Source organism: Falco biarmicus, chromosome 13 (assembly GCF_023638135.1).
Source record: "Falco biarmicus isolate bFalBia1 chromosome 13, bFalBia1.pri, whole genome shotgun sequence".
NCBI lineage: Eukaryota > Metazoa > Chordata > Aves > Falconiformes > Falconidae > Falco > Falco biarmicus.
This window is the reverse complement of record NC_079300.1, coordinates 18,071,377-18,091,725: the sequence shown is the minus strand read 5'-3', so window position 1 is coordinate 18,091,725 and position 20,349 is coordinate 18,071,377. Positions and strand designations below refer to the sequence as shown.

The 20,349-nt window shown below is 37.5% G+C and overlaps 1 protein-coding gene across 10 annotated transcripts in view; it reads right to left on the bottom strand.

Annotated features, from left to right (window-relative positions):
* TRIP12 (thyroid hormone receptor interactor 12) overlaps positions 1 to 20,349 on the bottom strand; it is a 79,924-nt gene that overhangs the window by 11,067 nt on the left and 48,508 nt on the right. For 7 of the 10 annotated variants that reach the window (XM_056359054.1, XM_056359045.1, XM_056359050.1 and 4 more), the window contains 27 exons: positions 19,885 to 19,980; positions 18,747 to 18,895; positions 18,374 to 18,409; positions 18,188 to 18,283; positions 17,670 to 17,762; positions 17,373 to 17,534; positions 16,223 to 16,291; positions 15,925 to 16,090; positions 15,122 to 15,239; positions 14,830 to 14,986; positions 14,362 to 14,515; positions 13,602 to 13,830; positions 12,747 to 12,865; positions 11,916 to 12,123; positions 10,699 to 10,799; positions 10,404 to 10,578; positions 9,857 to 9,998; positions 8,723 to 8,914; positions 7,893 to 8,044; positions 5,874 to 6,046; positions 5,367 to 5,440; positions 5,058 to 5,257; positions 4,106 to 4,233; positions 3,659 to 3,810; positions 3,082 to 3,224; positions 1,657 to 1,813; positions 419 to 517 (listed from right to left, as the gene is read on the bottom strand). In XM_056359054.1, the coding sequence (XP_056215029.1) occupies positions 419 to 517; positions 1,657 to 1,813; positions 3,082 to 3,224; positions 3,659 to 3,810; positions 4,106 to 4,233; positions 5,058 to 5,257; positions 5,367 to 5,440; positions 5,874 to 6,046; positions 7,893 to 8,044; positions 8,723 to 8,914; positions 9,857 to 9,998; positions 10,404 to 10,578; positions 10,699 to 10,799; positions 11,916 to 12,123; positions 12,747 to 12,865; positions 13,602 to 13,830; positions 14,362 to 14,515; positions 14,830 to 14,986; positions 15,122 to 15,239; positions 15,925 to 16,090; positions 16,223 to 16,291; positions 17,373 to 17,534; positions 17,670 to 17,762; positions 18,188 to 18,283; positions 18,374 to 18,409; positions 18,747 to 18,895; positions 19,885 to 19,980 (3,740 nt within the window). The remainder of the gene's footprint in view (positions 1 to 418; positions 518 to 1,656; positions 1,814 to 3,081; positions 3,225 to 3,658; positions 3,811 to 4,105; positions 4,234 to 5,057; positions 5,258 to 5,366; positions 5,441 to 5,873; positions 6,047 to 7,892; positions 8,045 to 8,722; positions 8,915 to 9,856; positions 9,999 to 10,403; positions 10,579 to 10,698; positions 10,800 to 11,915; positions 12,124 to 12,746; positions 12,866 to 13,601; positions 13,831 to 14,361; positions 14,516 to 14,829; positions 14,987 to 15,121; positions 15,240 to 15,924; positions 16,091 to 16,222; positions 16,292 to 17,372; positions 17,535 to 17,669; positions 17,763 to 18,187; positions 18,284 to 18,373; positions 18,410 to 18,746; positions 18,896 to 19,884; positions 19,981 to 20,349) is intronic. The other 3 variants (XM_056359049.1, XM_056359053.1, XM_056359051.1) reach the window with 2 other exon arrangements.

The following is a 20,349-nucleotide window of genomic DNA, read 5'->3' as shown; positions in this document are numbered from 1 at the left end:
GTATAAAGACAACTTGCAAAAAAGAAAGCATCCAGAGAACCTAACTATGCCAACATTTACAACACAACTGAGACAGCTTGGAAAGACCACATATCAGAGGGAATAATAGCAGAATGAAAGTATTAGCCACCTAATGATTATATTATAGAGGAAATACACACAGCTGTTTGTTTAGAGTTAGAAAAAGTGTGCTGTGCAGAATAAGACTGATTATGAAATTTAGTAGGTCAGAAAAGTTTTTCCTAGCAACCAGAAATCACAACCAAGTTGATTAGGGATAAATAATAGATAAAATTTGTGGCTCCAGCAATGGGAAGGACCAAGAATCTGACCGAGTCACTCGAGAAAAGCTGTAGATTTTTTTTGTATTAATCTTCAGTAAAAAGGGGTTAAATTAGACTGCATTGATATTACTTACTTCATTCTCATACTGGATTTCCAACATGGCTCTTGAACTGCCTAGATCCTGCATCACAGATTCTGCCTGTTTCAACAGCTCATCTCTGTTCACAGTGCGCTACACATTAGAGAAGTTTTAAGTAGTGAAATTATGTCTGTAAGTCACAGCTCCCAAGGCAGTTACAACAGGAAAAATGTTATGCAATTTTTTCCACCCCATGCTAATAGTTCCACAGTTCAACAACTTGTAAGCTTATACTTTGATAAAATAATTCTTGCTTCTATATGAAAACTGACTAGAATTAAAGTGTTTGATATAAAATGAAAAACCAATGCCTTACATTTCTATAACTACTAGGTACTACTCTTGCCAAGAAACTGGCAGTAGGACTATAACATAGCAGAGAAGTGTTGTCATGTGGCATTACATACCTTGACCTAATATGTGGAGAAGAAAAACACAGAAGAAAGATGCCAAAAATCCACCAACCTAAAGGAGTAATCTTATACCCTGCCTCTGGGGATTCTCTAGCAGGGAAAGTGGAAGGTTTCAAAAAACAAAAGAAACATCCAACCAAAAAAACCCAAACCACACCAAAAAAACTACAACAGCACTGGGATCTCTACATGCTGGAAGCTATATTCTAGTTAAACTAGATTCTCATGTGTCATCTTTTTTGCCCCCAGAGGTATTCAAGACCATATAGCAGATCTACACTATACAGTTAAGAAAACATCTCTGTAGACTCAATGCAGACACCCAAGACTCTCTCAATTTAAAGCAGTCACAGCTTAGTTTTATCATGTTGTGGTAGGAGGTTTAACAGCCTCCCAGAACACAAGGCAATTTTTTTGTTTACTCGGGTAACACTTACAAGTCTAAATCCTATTGCTTGAAATCTTTTTAAATTCTACATAAAACAGAACAGATGCCTACAAGCTAATATATTGAGAGTATCACTAATGCAAACATTCTTGAAGTACAGTTGCACAAACTGGGTAAAGACTTCCAACTCAAAATTAAGCAGGATGTGAGAAAGCAGCGTGGCATGCTCTAGCCCCTGGTGCCACCTCCTGGCACACACTGTGCTTGCTACTCAGCAGCTTTTAAATGAGTCACAACAAACCTCCCCTTACATCAGTATATACTATCAAAACCTGAAGTTTTACAAGCAAGTCTTGCTCACAATGATATTCTTAAAAACAATCTAAAACCAAACAGATCACTCATTCTGTTTTGAAACAAGATATACCTACTTTTTTCCTGTCCAGTCGTGGTGCCACTCTGCTATCCTGAGAATCCGATTGATTGATTTCTGGATTGGTATCCAGTAGTCTTTGCATGGCTCGATCACGATCAAAAGCAGTTACATAAAACAGCATTTGACGGGTATCAAATGGAAAGAAAAATGGGCTGTAAAGAGTATTGGATTAGTTAGATGGGTTCCAACTAGCATCTATGACTATAGTTCAGTTATCCTTTGTTGTGTTTTAATATGCCTGAAATCAATGCTTTATTAAAACGCTGTGGTGAAAGCAGCCTCCAAAGGAAGCCTTCCAGAACACACTTTAGTCACAATGCTTACGAGCAAGGGTTTAGAGCTAGAATATAAGAAGGAACCACGCAAAAATTTCAGAAACTTCTAACTCTTCCAGAAAAACAACTCAAAATACTTAAATGCCTTGGCTAATCAAAGTTTATATCAGAAGATCAATATTCTTTTACTTGCTCACACTTGTTTCACAATTACTAAATCCAACTCGCATCAAAGATTTTTAAGAAGGTGGTACAAGATCCCATACAGGGGGAGATGAGAACCTGCCTACAGCAGCATCAGCATTCTACATTCCACTATTTTCAAAAAACACTTTAAATATCTATGAAGGCTACCAGAGAAACTTCTTATTGTAATTTATCAGTTCTACTATTCTTAAAGGCATGTGTACATTAACAGTGTAGTCCTCCACTGACATTTAAGTGAAAAGTCAGTTTTACGGAACAAACTGCTACACGTTTGTATTAAGAATACACATTCATGCTCATCATTTGTTATTGGGAACATTTATACAGAAATTTAGAGATCTTATTTTAAAAACAGTTTCTCTAGAGTACACATTTCCAGTCAATTGTCACCAATATTGCTTCAGTCAACATGCTTCAAAAACTCAAGAATGCCAACTCTCATTTCTCACCTTTCAAATGCAAGAATTCTACAGTTTATACACTGCAGTCAGATACTACAAAGTACCATGAATATAGCTATATAAAAATTTATAATATTTTATCACAACGATAAAAAAATATTTTCCTTTATACCACATTGCTTAACGGCATTTTTGTCATACCACTACATTTATCTTGGCATGTTCAGTTTAACAGCAGAAAAAAATATGACCTGAATAATCAAGTACTACTACTTCAATGAGAAAACTTCAAATTGTTCAGAAACTCCTGTGATAACTGGTCCAAACTTTGCAGCTAGTCTATCCCTCCATGTTTGGTTTAAACTGTGCAATACAGGTGTAAGCATTCATCCAAGTCTACTATGTAACTCCAGAAGATTTTGGACTGAATTTTACTCTCCCCCAGCACTTTCAAAAGCCTTGTAACATATGATGCACCTGGGCTGCCCAGTCCAAGGCCTACTGAACTCAAAAGACTATGTTGAATGTCATTCATACCATGTTTTTCCAAGTTCTGTCAGCCAAGTTGGTATGTTTCCCGTCATAATTACCAAAGGATCCTGAAGCTGCCTGTTTGCTTTTGCTGTCAGTTTACTGTTGATAAACTCTGAGGTTGGAATTATCTCCTTGCAGATTGCATTCTGTAATGAATGAAAACAATGTACTTTTAGTTAAAGAAATGCTGGAAGAAATACTAAAGCCCTTTGTGCTTACAATTTACTTATCATAAAAGAAAAAAAACTTTTCATTGCCACTTTGATCATACAGAGTCTAAGCTGTGAAAGACCAAGTAGATTCTTACTACAGGACTAATGTTGCTCTTTGAACTTGAGGAAGGAAAAAGCACGGAAAAAATGTTTAACACACTAGGGAGAAAACATGATTGACTAAGAATTTATAGCCTTCATCTTACCAGAAGTTAGACTAATAGATAGGGAAAGATGAAAGATTATAGTATTTCATTATTCTGTCTTGGTGAGGGGTGGCCAGCTGAGGAAGGAGGCTGTTCTAAGGTGTTTCAGGACAGAGTTGTCTGTCTTTAGTACAAAAGTGACTTTAAAAGTGCTCTACTCACGTCATATAAGTAATACCAGTATCGACTGATAGCATGTAAAACTCTCAAAAGAAGAATAACGTCTAATGAGGGATCTTCAAATGTTATGTTTTCAGGTGGAGTAGATATGAGGTAAACTTCTAGAGGATTTAATACCGAAGGGCATACACCATCTAGCAGAAAAAAAGAATACTTTATCAAAACAAATCAATCTGAAGTCTTCCTGAAATTTAATTATTAGGAGCCTAAGTAACATTAATCACAGCGTTCACTTAACCACAACAGTTCAGTTAGACAATGCATTAAATACCTGATTTTTAGTTTAAATGTCCTACACCCAAATGTATGCTTACTTTTCTTATACAATGCTTGCTTTAAAAGAAACACTATGGTGTCTCTAAACACTTTTCCTCCCCAACCTTTCAGAAATTTCACAGATCTAGCACATTAGCAAGGAAACACACTCACCGTGCCACAATTCATCATGCTTTTTAGAATTTCTAGGGGAAGTTTTCGTGGGAGCAGTTTGTGCTCTTCCTCTTTTACCACCAACACAGTCCTTATTACCATCTTCATCCTCCCGCACAGGTTTGTACCTAAAAAGCAATTAAAAATTAGAAACATGTTTGTGAAATACTAACTTACATGAAAACAAAAGCAGTTATGTAAAGTGTTAGTTCCTTGATTACCAGAATGTTACTTGAATGACAGTTAAAAGCAGAAACACAATACATTTGGATATGATCCAGCCTTTGAAACTAGGCCCTCAGAAGCAAAGTATGTCATGGAGAAGAAAAAATGGGGACCCTCCAGCTCCACGAACTGGAAGAAGAGAAGCAGAAAGTATAGAAACACAAAAACACCCCAAAAAGCACAGAGTTGATTTGATTGGTTTGGGTTTGTGGTTTTGGGGGGTTGTTGGCTTTTTTTTGCTTTTCAATAACATGTTGAAATATTTTAGAAAAAAAATCCACTGCTGAAAGTTAAAATTTTTGGCACAATCATAGGTCAATACTGCTCCTTGCGAAGTATGGCCAGAGAATATATGTACCTGCACAGCAACCAGCTATGAAAACCAGTGTGAAGTTGACCGTTATTTGTAGATTGTAGACATGTTCTCTATTATTCACGGTTAGTTACCTAACACTAAGCACGTTTTCTCTCCAGCTAGCAGGTATCATTTAAGATTCCACATTTCCTGTTCATCAGCTTTGCTCATAAGCTAGAAAGAACAACAGTAGCTAACACATAAATCTTAGTTAAGAATTAATTATCTCAAGCACATCAGAAAGTTTAAAGCTTCACAGATTTTGGGGGGGGATGACACACAACAATGCCCCACACCTATAATCAGATTTTCTTTATGTATATACACCTAGGAAGCTGGAGAAGTTATCCCCAACTTCTCTAGCCAACTTACCAAATGGTATGCGTTTTTGTCCAAATCCCAGCTCTTCCTAATGGGTTGCTTTCGTCATCTGTAGACTCCCTCTCCTCCTCAGCTTGCAAACTGTACTGCCTAACTGCCTGATACACAGTCATATTGTATGGCAGCAAGTGATCACCAATGTAAAATTGCAGTCTGTGTCTCACATTCCCTGAATTTAAGAATTGAGCAGCCTGAACAAAACACACACACACACACACACATTAGGAAACTTGTTGCTAGCTTTTCTTTAAGCCTCCCCCCACACTGTTCCCTCCCCTTCCCCCCAGAACAACAGCTTACCAAAGATTCATCTATTTCTTCATCTGACCCATCATCGTCACTATCCTCATCATCTTCTCTAACTCTTCCATAGCCTGATGCAAGAGAGGAGAAACACATCCTCATTTGTCTTTACATGAAAAGTAGCAATGCTTTTGTACTCTGAATTTTATCAATTCCACTGTTCAAAACAGTTCCAAAATATATCAGTTAAATAAATGTAAGGTTCAGACATGTTAGAACAGGATTTCAGTATCACCATCTGGCATCAAAAATGCCAAGTTACAGCCAATCTAACAGTCAACTAGATTATACTTCTGTTAGTATTTAGATTGCACTGTTTACAACAGGATAAAGTTTGTCCCAGAAATGGACAGATTGTCTGCAGCCTTAGTCTCCTCCCCTGGGAGCAAGATACATTTATAAATACCTCCGGTTGTCTTCAGTGTAATTCTCACAGGTTTTTACTGACAGTAGTGGCTATCCCAAGCAGCAAAACACACGTGACTGTACAATATATATACATACCTCTAACTACAAGGTATCTTTCAATGGCTTGTACCAAAGCCAGAGGATCAATCTTCACAGGTCCACCTTTCCACTGTTTCACATTAGCACAGTCTGGATGTCTTTGTAGTTGGCATTTTAACTGATGCGTATTGAAGAATTTTAAAGCTTGGGATCCTCTGTTAAGAGAAAAACTCAAAATAATTTGTGAAAAAAGTTGCTACACAAAGAATCTAATAACTATAACTGCATTTTAAAAATGCATTTAAATAGACTTATACATGCATTTACAAATTCACTTGTCCAAAATATTATTTCTTAGTCTATTTCTCTAAAAATAAGCTATTAAGGCTTGGATGAACAGATTAAACATTTTATTCTACAAGAACACCAGAACCCAACTTAAGACAAAATCTGATTTCCAATGGAAGCCATGTGGATTAATTGGTCTGACTACAACATGGCCTATACCGACCACCTTTGAGATCTGAATTTGTTCAGTGGTCAGCTAATACCACATGAGATTCAGAGCTGTGTTTACATGCAGTACAATAAGAATCAAAATAAGGACTGGAAAATGCAAGTATTGATTCATATGTTTAATAAGGACCTAAAGAGAGAACCTGAAAGCACCCTTGTTTTTTCTTGTCAGGTATAGTTTATATACATATTCCATTTCACCCAAACTACCAATACTCAAGCTAGCTGTTCTTATACACAAACGTGTTATCTTGGGCTACTATTTCCAGGTGCTAGTGAAAGACTACCAAATCTTAATGCCTAAAAATCCTCATTGACATAATCCACAGTAAGACTAGCAGTCAAACAATGCTACAATAGTCTAACTTCCCATGTTTAACTTCATCAAAAATAGCAGTTTTTCTTCTATGATTAACAGCTTTATAACTTTTGCAGTTATCTCACTTTTTACAGAAATAGTGCATGTTCAGAAACGTTGTAAGATTACAGAGCACATACCATTTGCAAAAGCCAGTATCAAGAGAATTAATTCATTCGAGTACACATAGCTGTGTATTGCATTCATTCCCATGAATTCTACCAGTTTCACAATAAAACAAGTACTGAATTTTAATGTAAATTAGATGAATGCTATAGTCTGAGGCTCTGATACATCTACTGTAATGGATTTTGTCACAATTAGGAACAACAACAACAAAAAAATCCATGCCACCTTAGTACCCAATAGACAAAAGACTTGGCATTTCAAACTTTAAATAATAGTTTTCAAAAATTAATTTTCAATGCTCCTCCCCTCCCGATTTCTACATAGTCACAAGAATATGTCTGTAATCAAACTGAGCTTTTAGCCAGCACCAAAAAACACTTTCAAAATTTACACACAACTTAAGCCTGAAATAAACTTACTAAATGCTATATAATGAATGAAAAACAGTGTTGACTTATTAAAGTACAGAAAAGAAATTGTAGAAATAGGTCTTGAATCACTCAAATTTGTTACTCAAAATGCAAAAAACAAGTTGGATTCCATATTTAATCTATCTTAAGATGCAAGGCAGGCCAACAGTTATTTGTTGATAGCCATGGAACTATGTTGATAGCCAACAGTCATCACTCAATCCATCACCATCCTAAAGACCAGAACATATCTGAGTAACAGAGTTTAGCGCTGCAATACAGACTCTCAGCAGTTTAGTTACTTCACTGGAAAGGTATCAGTGTCTCAGCAATTAATATGTAATTTCTTTCCACTGTTTGTTACATAGGGACGAGGAAGACATCAGAATTTTCAAAGCTTAAGTTTAGAGATATTATTTAAAATTACACATCCACCTCCAATCTAAGTGAGAGAAGTTTCCTAAGTAAGAAAAGTTTCAAGATGGTAAGCAAACATTTAGTTAAATATTCAATCTTGCACTGAATAAAAAAGCCAACTGTGTAACTGTTTTCTTCTTTAACAGGGTCAGAAGTTTCTATTACCTCTTGGAACTTCTAGCATTGAAACAAGTTTTGGAAAACAAAAGCTTCCAACAAAACTGTTACCTGAGCATTAATCCTTACCTGCTCCCTGTTCCATTTCCACTTGGGAAGTCATGCACTTTAACAGGGAATTGTTCCATCTGACTGAGGCAATTGTTCATTTTATGGACCAATGCCAACAAAGGTGCATTTTCTAATGGCTCTAATCTTCCAAGGGGTTCTTCTCCAGGAAGCTGAAACATATTCCAATCTTTTAGTTATGTGTTTGGATGAATCCATCTTTAACAATTTATACCACGAGTTGTTAAACAAACAAAACAAAAAAAGGAAATTAAAGTAGCATCAGTATCAAGATGACTAAATGACACATAACAAGTTTATGAAAGACCTGTTTCAAAGAATGCAAATTTCTCTCATGGTTTCACATGAATAGCATTACAGATTTTCAGCATTCACCCTTAACAAAGCTTCCATGAGGCTTATTGCTATCTACCTTCTTCTCTTCCACTTTGAATTTCTTCTTTTAAATGCAAGACGATCTAGTTTCTTGCCGTATTTAGGATTAAAGAGAGCAAAAGGAGCAAGTGATAGGCTTACTATACAAACTCTTTCCATATCAACTTTGTAAAAACCAGGAACAACTTTTAAGTTGTTCAAGACTGACAGCTGGCTATTTTGAATTCTTTTCCACTGTTCTGTGGAATTTTCTGTAATTACAAGGTATTCTAAAACGTGTGACCTGTAAAGACATAGAACCATGTGAAAGTTAGCGTTACAGCTTAGGCATAAACAAAACATTCCTTTCATACTCCATCTTTAAGTCAAGGTCATTCCTGAACATCTCAGTCAGGTAAGTACAGTTTGAGAGAAAGACAGCTAAGAATGACAAAACAGTAAAAAAGAAAACTTACTGGAGAAGAAAAAAATACATGAAGAAATCTTTTCAATCTGATATCCCTGCTTACAGCATCTTTCTCACTTTTAGATGTCAAATAAAGCAGCAGTTGTTTAACAAACCCACTATGCTGGATTTCAAATGAGGAGACGTCAGATTCCGAGACAATGCTACGGATTTCTACAAGGCACTCTGTTCCACCATCCACCTGAAAAAAATGTAGGTAGTGTTTTACCACCCAGGTATTAAGGGCTTAAGAAATACTATTTTTCCTCCTACTGTGTGGAACAGCTCTAAACAGAGAGGAAAAGAGCGTGGAGTGTATATTAATTCAATACAAGCAGTGACAGGGCAAATAACGTGAGGGTAAGCAATTTCTCTATGCAAGAGGAGCCATTATGGGCAACATCTATATTTTCCCCATTTTAAGAGAAAAGCAAGATCCCATTTCTACCCCATGCAATGTAAAGATGAGCTCCAAACAGAAGTTTTTAATTAGAAAAACCCAAACCCAAAACAATCACACCACAATTCAGCTTGGCATACATTTTACACATCATCTGTGTGGGAGAGAGGAGGAAGGAAAGTTTCATATTTTAATGATTGCTTAGATCAAAGCACAGAATGTAACTTGGCTGTTTAGCTACTTTAGAAGTTACAGGTTTAGACTACCTATCAAGGATCACAACTGAGATGGAAGGCTCCAGTTCTTGAGATACTAGTAGGTACGGCCCAACCTGCATTTCTTCTATCTCCCTTGCCCTCCCCTTCACGCCCCAAGTTCTTATCACAAGCTGTGTTCCTCTTGAGGTATTAAGTCAGCCCCTAACACTTCACCACAGAATTTTTAAATTTGAAATAAAATGCTGTGTAAGTGACATATTGCTAGGAATCAAGAATACCATTCTTAAAACTAGTCATTTATCATAAGCGATGAGTATCAGAACTTATACGCTATTACTAAAAAAACAAAGTCCTTAGCAAACCATTCCAAGTTAAGAAACATCGTATCATCATTTAAGTTAACAAAAACTATACTTAAAATATTGGCCATACTGTCTAAACCAGTCAGCTTTCCTCTAGCTCCCTCCTAAATAATTCTACTGCTTCCGTTCCCACACCCACTCCAAGGAAGTCTGCCACGTCTAACCTGGAGGTTGAGTTGTTCAGTTGCAGTGCAAAGTCTCTGTAATACGTTTAGTGCAGGATTGCTTCCATCCATGTTTTCAGAACTAAAATAACGTTCTACAAATTTATGGGCTTGCTCCTTAATCCAGCCCTTAATTTTTTCTCTGTAAGGAAGCACACAAAAGTCATTCAGCCACACTTAGCAAACACATACTCCAATATTACAAGTAAACACAGAGTACCTTTTTCCCCACGTTTAACAGCAGTCACAGACAAAAACCCTTCCCCTCTTACTCCAGCACAGTAAAGGTCTTATTCTCTACAGATCGCTTCTTGCACCATTTTTCTAAATTCTCGTATTTTTCCCCGGTATGCTACTTTTAAACTATTAAGAGGTTACTTTCTCTACCTTAATTTCTTGATTCATCTCCCAGAGTTATTTTAATAGTGGTTAAACTCAAACTTCTTTGATAGCAGTTACTTAATCACCTGATGGCTGCTTATAAGAAAGTAGCTGCACCTCAAAGCCAACACCGTGTTACAAGTATTTTCATTTTGCATGTGTGTACCTGTTATTGGAAATGGTATCCTTGGAAGCAGCCCTTGCAAGACCACTGACTCCTGCTGTTCGTGCTGGTTCAATATTATTACTGTTGGACTGTGTGCTTAATCTTCCCCACGTTTTAGGATTTAAACTTGCCAAGAAAGAAGATTTAGGAGATTGAGTAGTTGTAGGGCTTTTAGCTGCAGGAAGCAAAGAAAAAATAATCAACAAGCTTATTACAGCTAGTACTTTTGACGGCTTATAAGCTTACTTTTACATTTAAAAGGAGATAAGAATATCATATTTTAATACTTATTTACCTTGATTGTCTACTTTGTCATCATCTCTTGGAGGAGAGTATTTTGGTCTCCTTGGCCCTCGTTTTGGCAGTCTTTTCCTCTTTAGAACATCACTCAGTCGCCTGTCCAAATTTAAAAATAAAACAACATGTTTCCATCCGCTATATTCACACGCATTCCCATCCCTCAGTTCAAGATGCATCTGCTAGCTATATGCACAAGGATTAGAAAAAGGTTCGCTCCCACAACAAGGAGGGCACAAGGGAAGAACGAGGTCTGGGAGAAGCGGTGTCAACTCTGTTTTAATTGGGAGGACAAAGTGACAAAAGGGCATCCAGCAGGAAGAGGTTTTGCTTGCTGTCACCTTTCTACTATGGGCTGCCAAATACAGCCAGAAGTGGCACTAAAGAAGAGTTTCACAATTTTCATGTTTTTATTTGTGTAACCATCTGGTTATTCATTTATTTGAATACACTTAAAAGGAAAACTACACAATTTTCCACTGAACACCACATATAATTCTCTAACACACACCACAAGACACTAGACATCTGACTTGCCTCCCCTACTAAAGCCTAGAAAACACTTTTTAAACAATTCATGGAGTTTCTACTCATCAAGCCCTACAATTCCCAAGTTCACATATTTCAGTTCTGGTTCAAAGTGAGTTTCCTCACTATGCCGATATATCAAGTTAAACTTTTCAGCTGTATTTTTAAGGTACACTGTACAACACTAAAATAATTCATTCCTACAAGAAATTAATTCCACAAGTGTTCAAAATGGTTGCATTTCATAACTTAAGGTTGACTTTTTTTCCTCCAGTCTCCAGCATAAAGGAACCATGCACCACAGCTATCATTTCTCTGAAAGAATTACTCTGTCCTCAAGAGTTACATGAGACTACATCTGTTGCTCCTGACATTCTCCAGTGTCTTCCCAAGCAGCACATTGTTCCATATCATTACATCATAACCATCAGGTCACTAGTATTATTGTTGGGTTTGGGGTTTTTTTTAAACATTTCATATAAACGAATCAAAACTACCCATCAATAGCTTCAACACAGCTCCATTTTAGTTCCTTAAAAGAAAACACGACAGCAAAAACATAGATGATACTGTAGCAGCCCATATCAGTCAAACCTTGAAGAGGAAAAGGAAGAAAACAATATTGAACACAAACAAAAACAAGGCAACTCCAACAGACTGTTTCTTCACAACAAAAAGTGCACTTACCCCTGTGGGCTCAAATCCAAAGAATCCTCCCGGCTGTGCTGTAAGCTGGGAGAGCCCAAATCCGCAGCTGCATTACTAGCAGCAGTGGCTGTTCCAGTACTTATTGTCGTAGTGGTACCCAGCGTTCCTGACCCATTAGTGCATACTTTTGGTGGGCTTGTTAGCAAAGCTTCAGACTCTGCTAAGTTTTTTACCTGGTGCATCACCCCTTTGCAAAAGAAGAAATCTTTATTTAGCAGGTTGGTTTGGTTTTGGCAGGCAGCAGGGACAAAGGTGCTCAAAAAGGTACAAGTCACCTACTCAAACCTCTGTTTTGATTATGGCAGCATTGACTCACCCCACCCACCAAAACAAAGTTTTAAAAGCAGTTTAATCCTTTCTTCAAAAAGTTAACCTACATAGTTTAAAAAAATGACAGCAGCATGAACAGTAGCTAAAGAAACTCAAAAATCCCCAGTGGATTAGAACAAAGTCTTCCTGCCAAAATCAGTTTTGTCCAGTAAGACTACTCATGTAATTTCAGCAAACCACCTTCAACCTAAACATAAGTTCCCTAACATCTAGTAAGTCTGTACAAATTTGTTTTGGATTCAGAAAAAAAACCAGCTTGTATCCTCCAGAGTTTTGGTCATCTCCTCCCTAGTCGTATGAGGATAGTGTTCATATGGATTTGCCTTTCTTATTCAACAACAGTATTAACCTTTTAGGGCTTGAGGGGAATGAAGCAGGGGGCAAAGGATATAGATTCTACACTCACACACTTATAAAATACCTAATAAAGAGGTGAAGGGGGGTGGGGGTGGGGTGTGGGAAGAACAATGCAAGATTTACCTTCTCTTCTGAAGTAAACACTAAAAATGTCAGGTAACTTTTGCATTAAAATCTCTGCCATCTGCAGGGCTCCAACCACTATCTTAAGGTCTTGACTTGACAGCATGGAGGCAATATGACTAAAACAAATAATTTATTAGAATTAGGTTAGGTTTGTCTTCTCATTTTTCACTTCTTAAAAGAAAAAAAATCAAGCCAGATCATCTTGCATACATAGTGCTGGAGACCGAAAGCAAACAAATTTCATTGTGCTTTTGTAAATGCTATAAATAAAAGGACTGAAAAAGTCCTCTTCCCACCTAAATAACTTCTATCACGTTTTAACACTCAGCATAAATGCAAAAAGAGAGTTTTCTTCCTTTAAAGAACATAGTGTTGTGGACCTTGGTACTGCCTTTAAAAAAACTAGTCAATTTATTTTCTAATTGCATTCTTTCCTCTAGATCCCTTTAGGTTTATGGCATAATATATAAGAAAGGTTTCACGAACAGAACTACGAATAGAACTTACCAGTTGAATGCCATGAGTGTCTGTTATCGTTCACATTGTATTACCTCAGAAGTCATCTTGCCCTCAGAAAATTTTATAGGCAAGTTTTAGAAATCAGGATAACAGTAAGCATTGATATTAGACATCACTAGTACACACAGCCATATCCATAATCTAAGTTTCTAACAAGAATGCCTAGAATTGGGGCCTACGGCATAATGTAAGATGTAAAAAATTCCTGAAGAACTGGAAAATATATAAGAATTTAAAAGTACAATTTCCCCCAAAAAAGAAGATTAAAAAATATTCACAAGCTTGAGTTGTAAGCTCAAAATCAGTTTCATTCACAACAGTCAAACAACCCACCTTGAAACAGCATGGTTTTTCAGCACATCCTTCAGAAGTTCAGCATCAGCAAAATAAATTATCCTAAGAATTGCTCTAAGGCACTTGTGTCTAACAGCAGGTCCAGCTGAAGAACTATATACTTCATAAAGAACACCAAACAATGTTTTGATAAAGGATTTTGCCAGTTCTGGGTCCTCTTTCATCAGTTGTGCTCGAGCATCATCCTTCTTCAATTCTGAATGTCCACCTGTGAAAAATTGTGCAACAAATCACTGCATAGTTCTCCACCTCCCTGCTCTGATTTATTTCAGCTTTAACAAAAGAAAGTAATTATCTCTCTTCAAGAGCTAAACTAAGAACCAGAAGTCAAACTGATGGCAAGAATGTAGGTACAAATCCTGCTCTTTCAAGAAGTCAAATCTTTTCTTCAGTTTCCTTATATACTTCTGTATGATAGTAAGAAGTCCTGACACAGTCTTCATTAAATAGAAGAGCTGTATTAACAAAACCATTTCAGCAAGTCCCAATTCAGAAACAACCCCAGCTCCTCCCCGATTTTATGCGTTTTCAGTTCCCAGAAGAGAGTTTACATATAAAGAAGAATACATTTCAACAGTTTGAGTTTTGCTGTAAAGCTGTCTTCATTCACATCAGTCAGGGTAGTTTGATGTTCCACAAAAGCCATAAGAAATATATTAGCCAAGTAGCAAACTGCTGCATAACCTAGCGCAAGCTGGCTATAGCTAGACACACCAAGTGTCTCCTAAGCTGTACTTACTAGTGTTTGTATTGGCTAAAGGGTTTGGTTTTCGCTGAATGGCACGTGCTGTTCCAGTATCCTCATTTATTTGCTGCATAGAGTTAAAATCAATAGTATAGACACGCCCAAGTGTAGACAGGCTGATCTCATCCTCACCAACCTGATGAGCTGCCTAAAAGCAAGGAAGAGATTAAGGTGAGGGAATCCCTAAAACACAGGAAGCTATATGAAAGGCGACGAGACTGGTAAAACAGCAGGAAGAATAACGACTGACAGAAATACAGTAAGAACAGAGATTAAGCAGGTCATCCATTACTGAACACCAAACCAGTGCAATATCACAGCAGGAGGTTTGAAGAAACTCATGTGTTTCTTACTCAGAAAGAACAAGGCTGATATTTTCAAAGCCAAAAAGAAAGCACACAATTCCCCATACAACCATGCATATTTAAAAAACATCACCACAGAGATGTGTGTAATTACTACCTCTATGATTCGACTATCAATCCTGTTATAGGGATGCCAGAGACCCCTGTCATCCCGCCACTGCCATATTGCACCATCTGTATTTTGCGCATTTCCTTTCTTTAGCATAGTGTCAACAGCAAAGATTCCCTCTTTTGGCAGGCAAGGCATCAGTTCACTGTAAAAAACATCAAAACAGTATTTCACTTAAGTATACAATAAAGTCCATCAAGCTGAAAACTGCCTTCGTTTCACAGAAGGTAGGGATTTTAACCTACCACCCAGACTCACAACCTCCGGCTGCATAACGTACCAGATAAGAGAAGTAAGCTCATAAAGTTCTTGAGGACTTCGCGGAACTAGGTCAATTTGTTCTTGACAACTCCCATTTGAGGCTCCACAAAGGAGGAAGTGAAGTGTTTCTGCAATATCTATAGAAATTATTATTCATGAGATTGCCTATATCAGAATATGGACTCCATTTTGTATTGGACACTACGTAGTAGAGCCACTGCCCAAAGCGACTGCCCAACAGACAGTACACAGTAAGACAGAAGACATCTCTTTGAAAGTTCTAAGAAATGTTTCCGCTGTCAGGTCTGGGGTTTAAGGGACATCTAGAGGGGAAATTTCACTCAATATACAGGCCACAGAAGAAAATGGTAAAATTGACAAGTCAAAAATGACAAAATGAGAAAAAGAAAACTAGCAAGGACTAAGACAGCTACACAGCAGTTACTTTTCTTAATGTCTTCCCTTAGAAGTACTTAAATCACATTTCCCCCACCTGGTAAATGCTACAAAAAGAATTCTTCAACTTGTGTTTGAATGAGAGTAACTTGTGCAGCTAATACAGACTCAAAATTAGGCAAGCACTCCAGTGACAACAGCTAGAGATAGGAAAAGGGAGAAACAACCCTCAGGGGAAAAAAAAACCAAAACAAAACCACCTTTCAAAAAAAGATTGACTAAGCTTTGTAACCCAGGGGAAGCATAGTAACAGAGAGAAAAATAAGACCACCACAATATTTGTATAATCAAGGGCACAGAGTTCCATATTGACTGTAGGCATTAACTTAAATAGGACCCCCAGAATACGAAAATGTAAGAACTCACTTTGCTTCATAAGCTGGACTGCAAGTGTAGGGCAATTGGAGCACATTAAGGAAAACATGCGCACCACCATGATGAACATTCCTGAGCTCAGGATAGGAGGCGTCACTACCAACAGTTGCTGGATATTTGTTAACAAGTCCTTGGAAGCAACCTGCTGGAGCAAGTTCTTCAGGAGAGAACAGCAAAATTGAAAGTGTTAGTCTTTGAAAGATCAGCCATAAGCAGAAACTGAGGGAGGGAAGAAGGAAACAAAAAATCCAGCCCCCAAAAGGAATGAAACAAAACACCACACCCTTACCTCCTCATGCTGGAAGTTGTCCACTAACCGTGCGAAACAGAGACAAGTGCTTTCAACAGACTTTTTGTCCTATAATAAAAAAAGTATTTATTTGAATTAAAATATTTTAACTTGCATTAGGTTATTCTGTCATTTTGAGACACTCAGTTTCTCCAAAAAGGCCAGATGAATCATATTTCACGGAATATTACAAGTCTGAATTTTAAATTTGTTTATACAGTCTAAACTGACCTCCTGATAAGGCTGTGCTCCTGCATATTCCCTGAGAAACATCCCACACTTACAATACAAATAACTTGAGGGACCTTTAGAGACAAATAAACAGATTTATAATATCCTTTTTGGAATCTACAAGGAGGAAACAAAAGGCAAGAGAGCCACAAATGCCAAAGCAACAGGAGATACAGATAATACGCAGGAGCGAAGGTTACCATTCTACAGACTACAAGCAGCCTGATTTTTTCATGCAGTGCAGGTAAGACAGTAAATCCCAAAACACCAAGACAGTAAAGACATCCCTAAAAATAGCTCTAGTTAAAAGTTCATTGAAACACTCAAAAAAAGTTCAACTGAACATAATAAAACACTTACTGTAAGGGTGGTTGAACACTAAGCGGTTGCCTGAAAAGCTTAAGTCTCCATCCTTAGAGATATTTTAGGGGCAAGGAAGTACATACAGCAGGAATCAGCTGGACATGATCCTGGGCAATCTGCTCTAGTAGACCTTGCTTAAGCAAGGTATTAGGGCTAGACAACTGAGGTCTCTTCCAACCTCAACTGTTCTAATTAAGAGCTAACTCAAGTTTGGGTTTTTTTTTGCCAGAAAAATTCCACTTCAAGATTTCTTGAAATCTTACTTTTGTGGGCCATAGCTTCTCTTCAGAGAGCAGGAGTCAGTACTTGTCCCTACTACAACTAAGAATGGTGCTTCCTATTTCCAAATCATCATCTAAAGCTGACATTTGACTTCTGTAAAGCTGCCTCCAAGATTCAAGTAGTCTCTCAGCAAAAAGATGTAGGTGAAATGAAGAATAGCACAAGAATACAGAAAAACATTACCTGGAACCTTCCATTTAGTTGCATTTGTTAAGGAACAAAATAATGTCTCCAGGTCAAAATGAAAACTTTCCATTTTATAATAGCTTCTTACCTGATGGGTTAACCTTTGTGTAAGCAGTGGCAAAGAGTCTGCCACAAAGTGAAACTCATCAGGTGTTATACTCTGGCAGCAGTTGGCAGCAATAGCTAGGGCATTCCTCTGTGCATTTATACTGAAGAATTCCAGATACAGCAAACAGTCTGCCAACCCACCCTATAATAAAATGAACAAACATTTTCACTCTCAGTACTGCTAAAACCATAGGAACTTGCTTTCTTATTTCATCTTCATAGAAGAGCACCAAGGTGTAGAACTAGTAGAGGTAAAACTGCTTTCTTTTTTACTTACTGCCTGCAGAATAGCTTTACTATGCCTGCGTGATAACATCTCCAAGGCTGTAAGCGCTTGCTCTGCCACATCGATGCACTGAATCACTTGCAGCTACAAGAAGACAAGAAAGCTTGTAAATCAATTTCTAAACCAGTTTGTAAAAATAATCATCCTCATTAACACTTGGACAGTTAACCTGTACCGAGATACATATGCTAATGCATCTATACCGCTAGCTGTAATCAAGCTAGCCAGTTTAGAGGCTAGATCAGCTTATAGCTACTCCAAGAGTTAACGGTTTGTATAATTAAACAGTATCCTTGCAACACCGATCAGACAAAAAGTTCTCAGTGAATCAGATAGTGCTTTTCAGTAAGGGGTAAACAGAGTGAACGCGTCTTTAAAAGCTTATCAAGCATTATGTATTACCTTGTAAGCTATGAAAAGAAGCCATTATCTTAATGGTATATCCTGAAGTTAAAACAAAAGATAAAGTCCCCTCAGATTAGTTGAACACTGTTTTTATTTCATTTTACCTTTTCCAAGAAGACAGGAATTGCATCTACTACTACAGCAGATGATCTGGGAAGTGCTTCCATCATATATGTTAAGGCCCGACACGCATGGTTCATCTATTAAATATACAGATATTTGGTTTTAAGTTCAGATGATACATTTTATTAGTTAAAAAAAATAATCTTAAAACATTACAAATCACTTACAATGTCAAAGTTGTGCTCCATCTGCAGCAGCGTTATCTGTTTTTTAAAAAGAGTATTGTTAGTTCAGTAAAAATTATCTAGATATCAGCATAAAAAGGGGCACAAATCAGTATGGTAGCTTTTGACTCAGGACTTTGAATTTTAGTAAAAGTTTCAAAAAAGCCACTACCTATTCTTGAGCTATTCATTAATAGGACTATCAAAATTTAGCAAAACATGCCCTCAAAACCAAATAATGAGATGTATAGATAAATTCACATACACACATATGTATCACTAAGAACATATAATATAAATAAAGAATATGTAATTTGAACAAGATATTGAGAGAAATATTATATCCTCCAATAGAAATACGAGATTTAATCTTTACCAAAGCTGGTACAACACTCTTGACCGGAAATCCTCCTAATGTTTCTTCATTTCCCATGACCAACAGCTGGCACATCTCAATCACCGCCTGTAGTTGCTGACTTTCATCAGTGGCTTGGAGACCTTGCAAAAGCTGTTGGGCTTTAGAACCTAGATATCCAGAAAAAAAGAATAGGAAAAATAATGTTAGAAAACTTAAGTGTTCAAGGGAACTGTTATGCTATACTTCTGCCAGAGTGGAAGACCAGAGATAGTTTGTTTTCCTCTGTAATTGTAGTTTCACTTCCTTTCCCTGTCACAAAAAGGGGGCAGGGGGAATAGAAAAGGGAGTCCAAATCTCACTCATCTGTCTTTCCAGTGCAGACTGGTCAGCACAGGGAGTCCACCACACTGCTCACCATAGCCATCATGCCAACCTGCAGCAGGTGTCAAGAACCCACACCACTCCACCTTTACAAAGCAAAGGACTTTTCAACACACCCCCTGGATAACATAGCACATGGGTGTATCCGTAAGACCCATCCTCTTCTTGGCAGGCAGTGTAACAGGCTGCCTCTGGCTTTCCTGGGAAGCCAAACAGACTTGGACTAGAAGGTATGCATCTTATCCAGCTGCTTAACGCAGACATGGTGGAGTAAGACTAAGGACCCATGTTCTCACTGACACACTGTCTGAAGGAAATTACTTCTTTCTGAAACCTAAGACGCTTTTGAAACTATAAACAACATACTTAGAACTGACATCTACTGACAGTTTTAAAGCTACCTTAAGCATTTGTTTAAAGCTAGCAAAAAAACCCAAGGGGATTGAAGAGGCCTTTTGTTAAGCAGCCCATCATGCAAAAGAAAAAGATAAGGAAGGGGTAAAAAGGCAAGAACCCTCCCTTCCCCACCTAGACAGGAATGCCCCAAAAAAGGAAAAAGAAAAGAAATATGGCTAAAGCAAGTTTCTCTTCCTTACAGGAAGACAAGCAAATCAATATCGTTGACCAGTGGTCTAGCACTATCATGACATACAAGTCTCCAACATGTAAAATATTAAACTATGAAGCTAATACAAATATTAGAATTCACTAGTGGCTGAATTCTGCTAGTCTGGAAGTGGAAAGAATTAAGTCAAATTAGACAAACTTTGCTTACTAGCTCCACTTCCAATTGTCCTGTGGAAGAGCTGCGACATCCGAGGACCAAGAGGGCCAAACAGGTGAGGAGGAAGACCCCTAGCCTCTAATAGAGCTAAAAGCAAACAGAGGATAACAGCCATTGTCAAAGCTTCTACGTATATTTTTAAAAGCTTAAATTCCATGATGCTATAAGACTACTAGAATTTTGATACTTTAAGAAAGAAGGGTTAGGATTAGATGACTGCAGCTACCTCAGTTTCTAAAAAAACACCAAAAAGATGACCTTTAGGGAACAAATAACTCATTTTTGTATGCATTAGAGCATTAAGGTCCTTTAAGAAGTCACCCACTGAGTTTCCAGAGATATACTTCACAGAAGAAATCTGGTCTACTAAATTGTTATAATTCTAGATTTAGAGTAGCTGATATACCAGCCCATAATTTCAAACCTGAACTCAAACTACATAGAACAGGTTAAGCT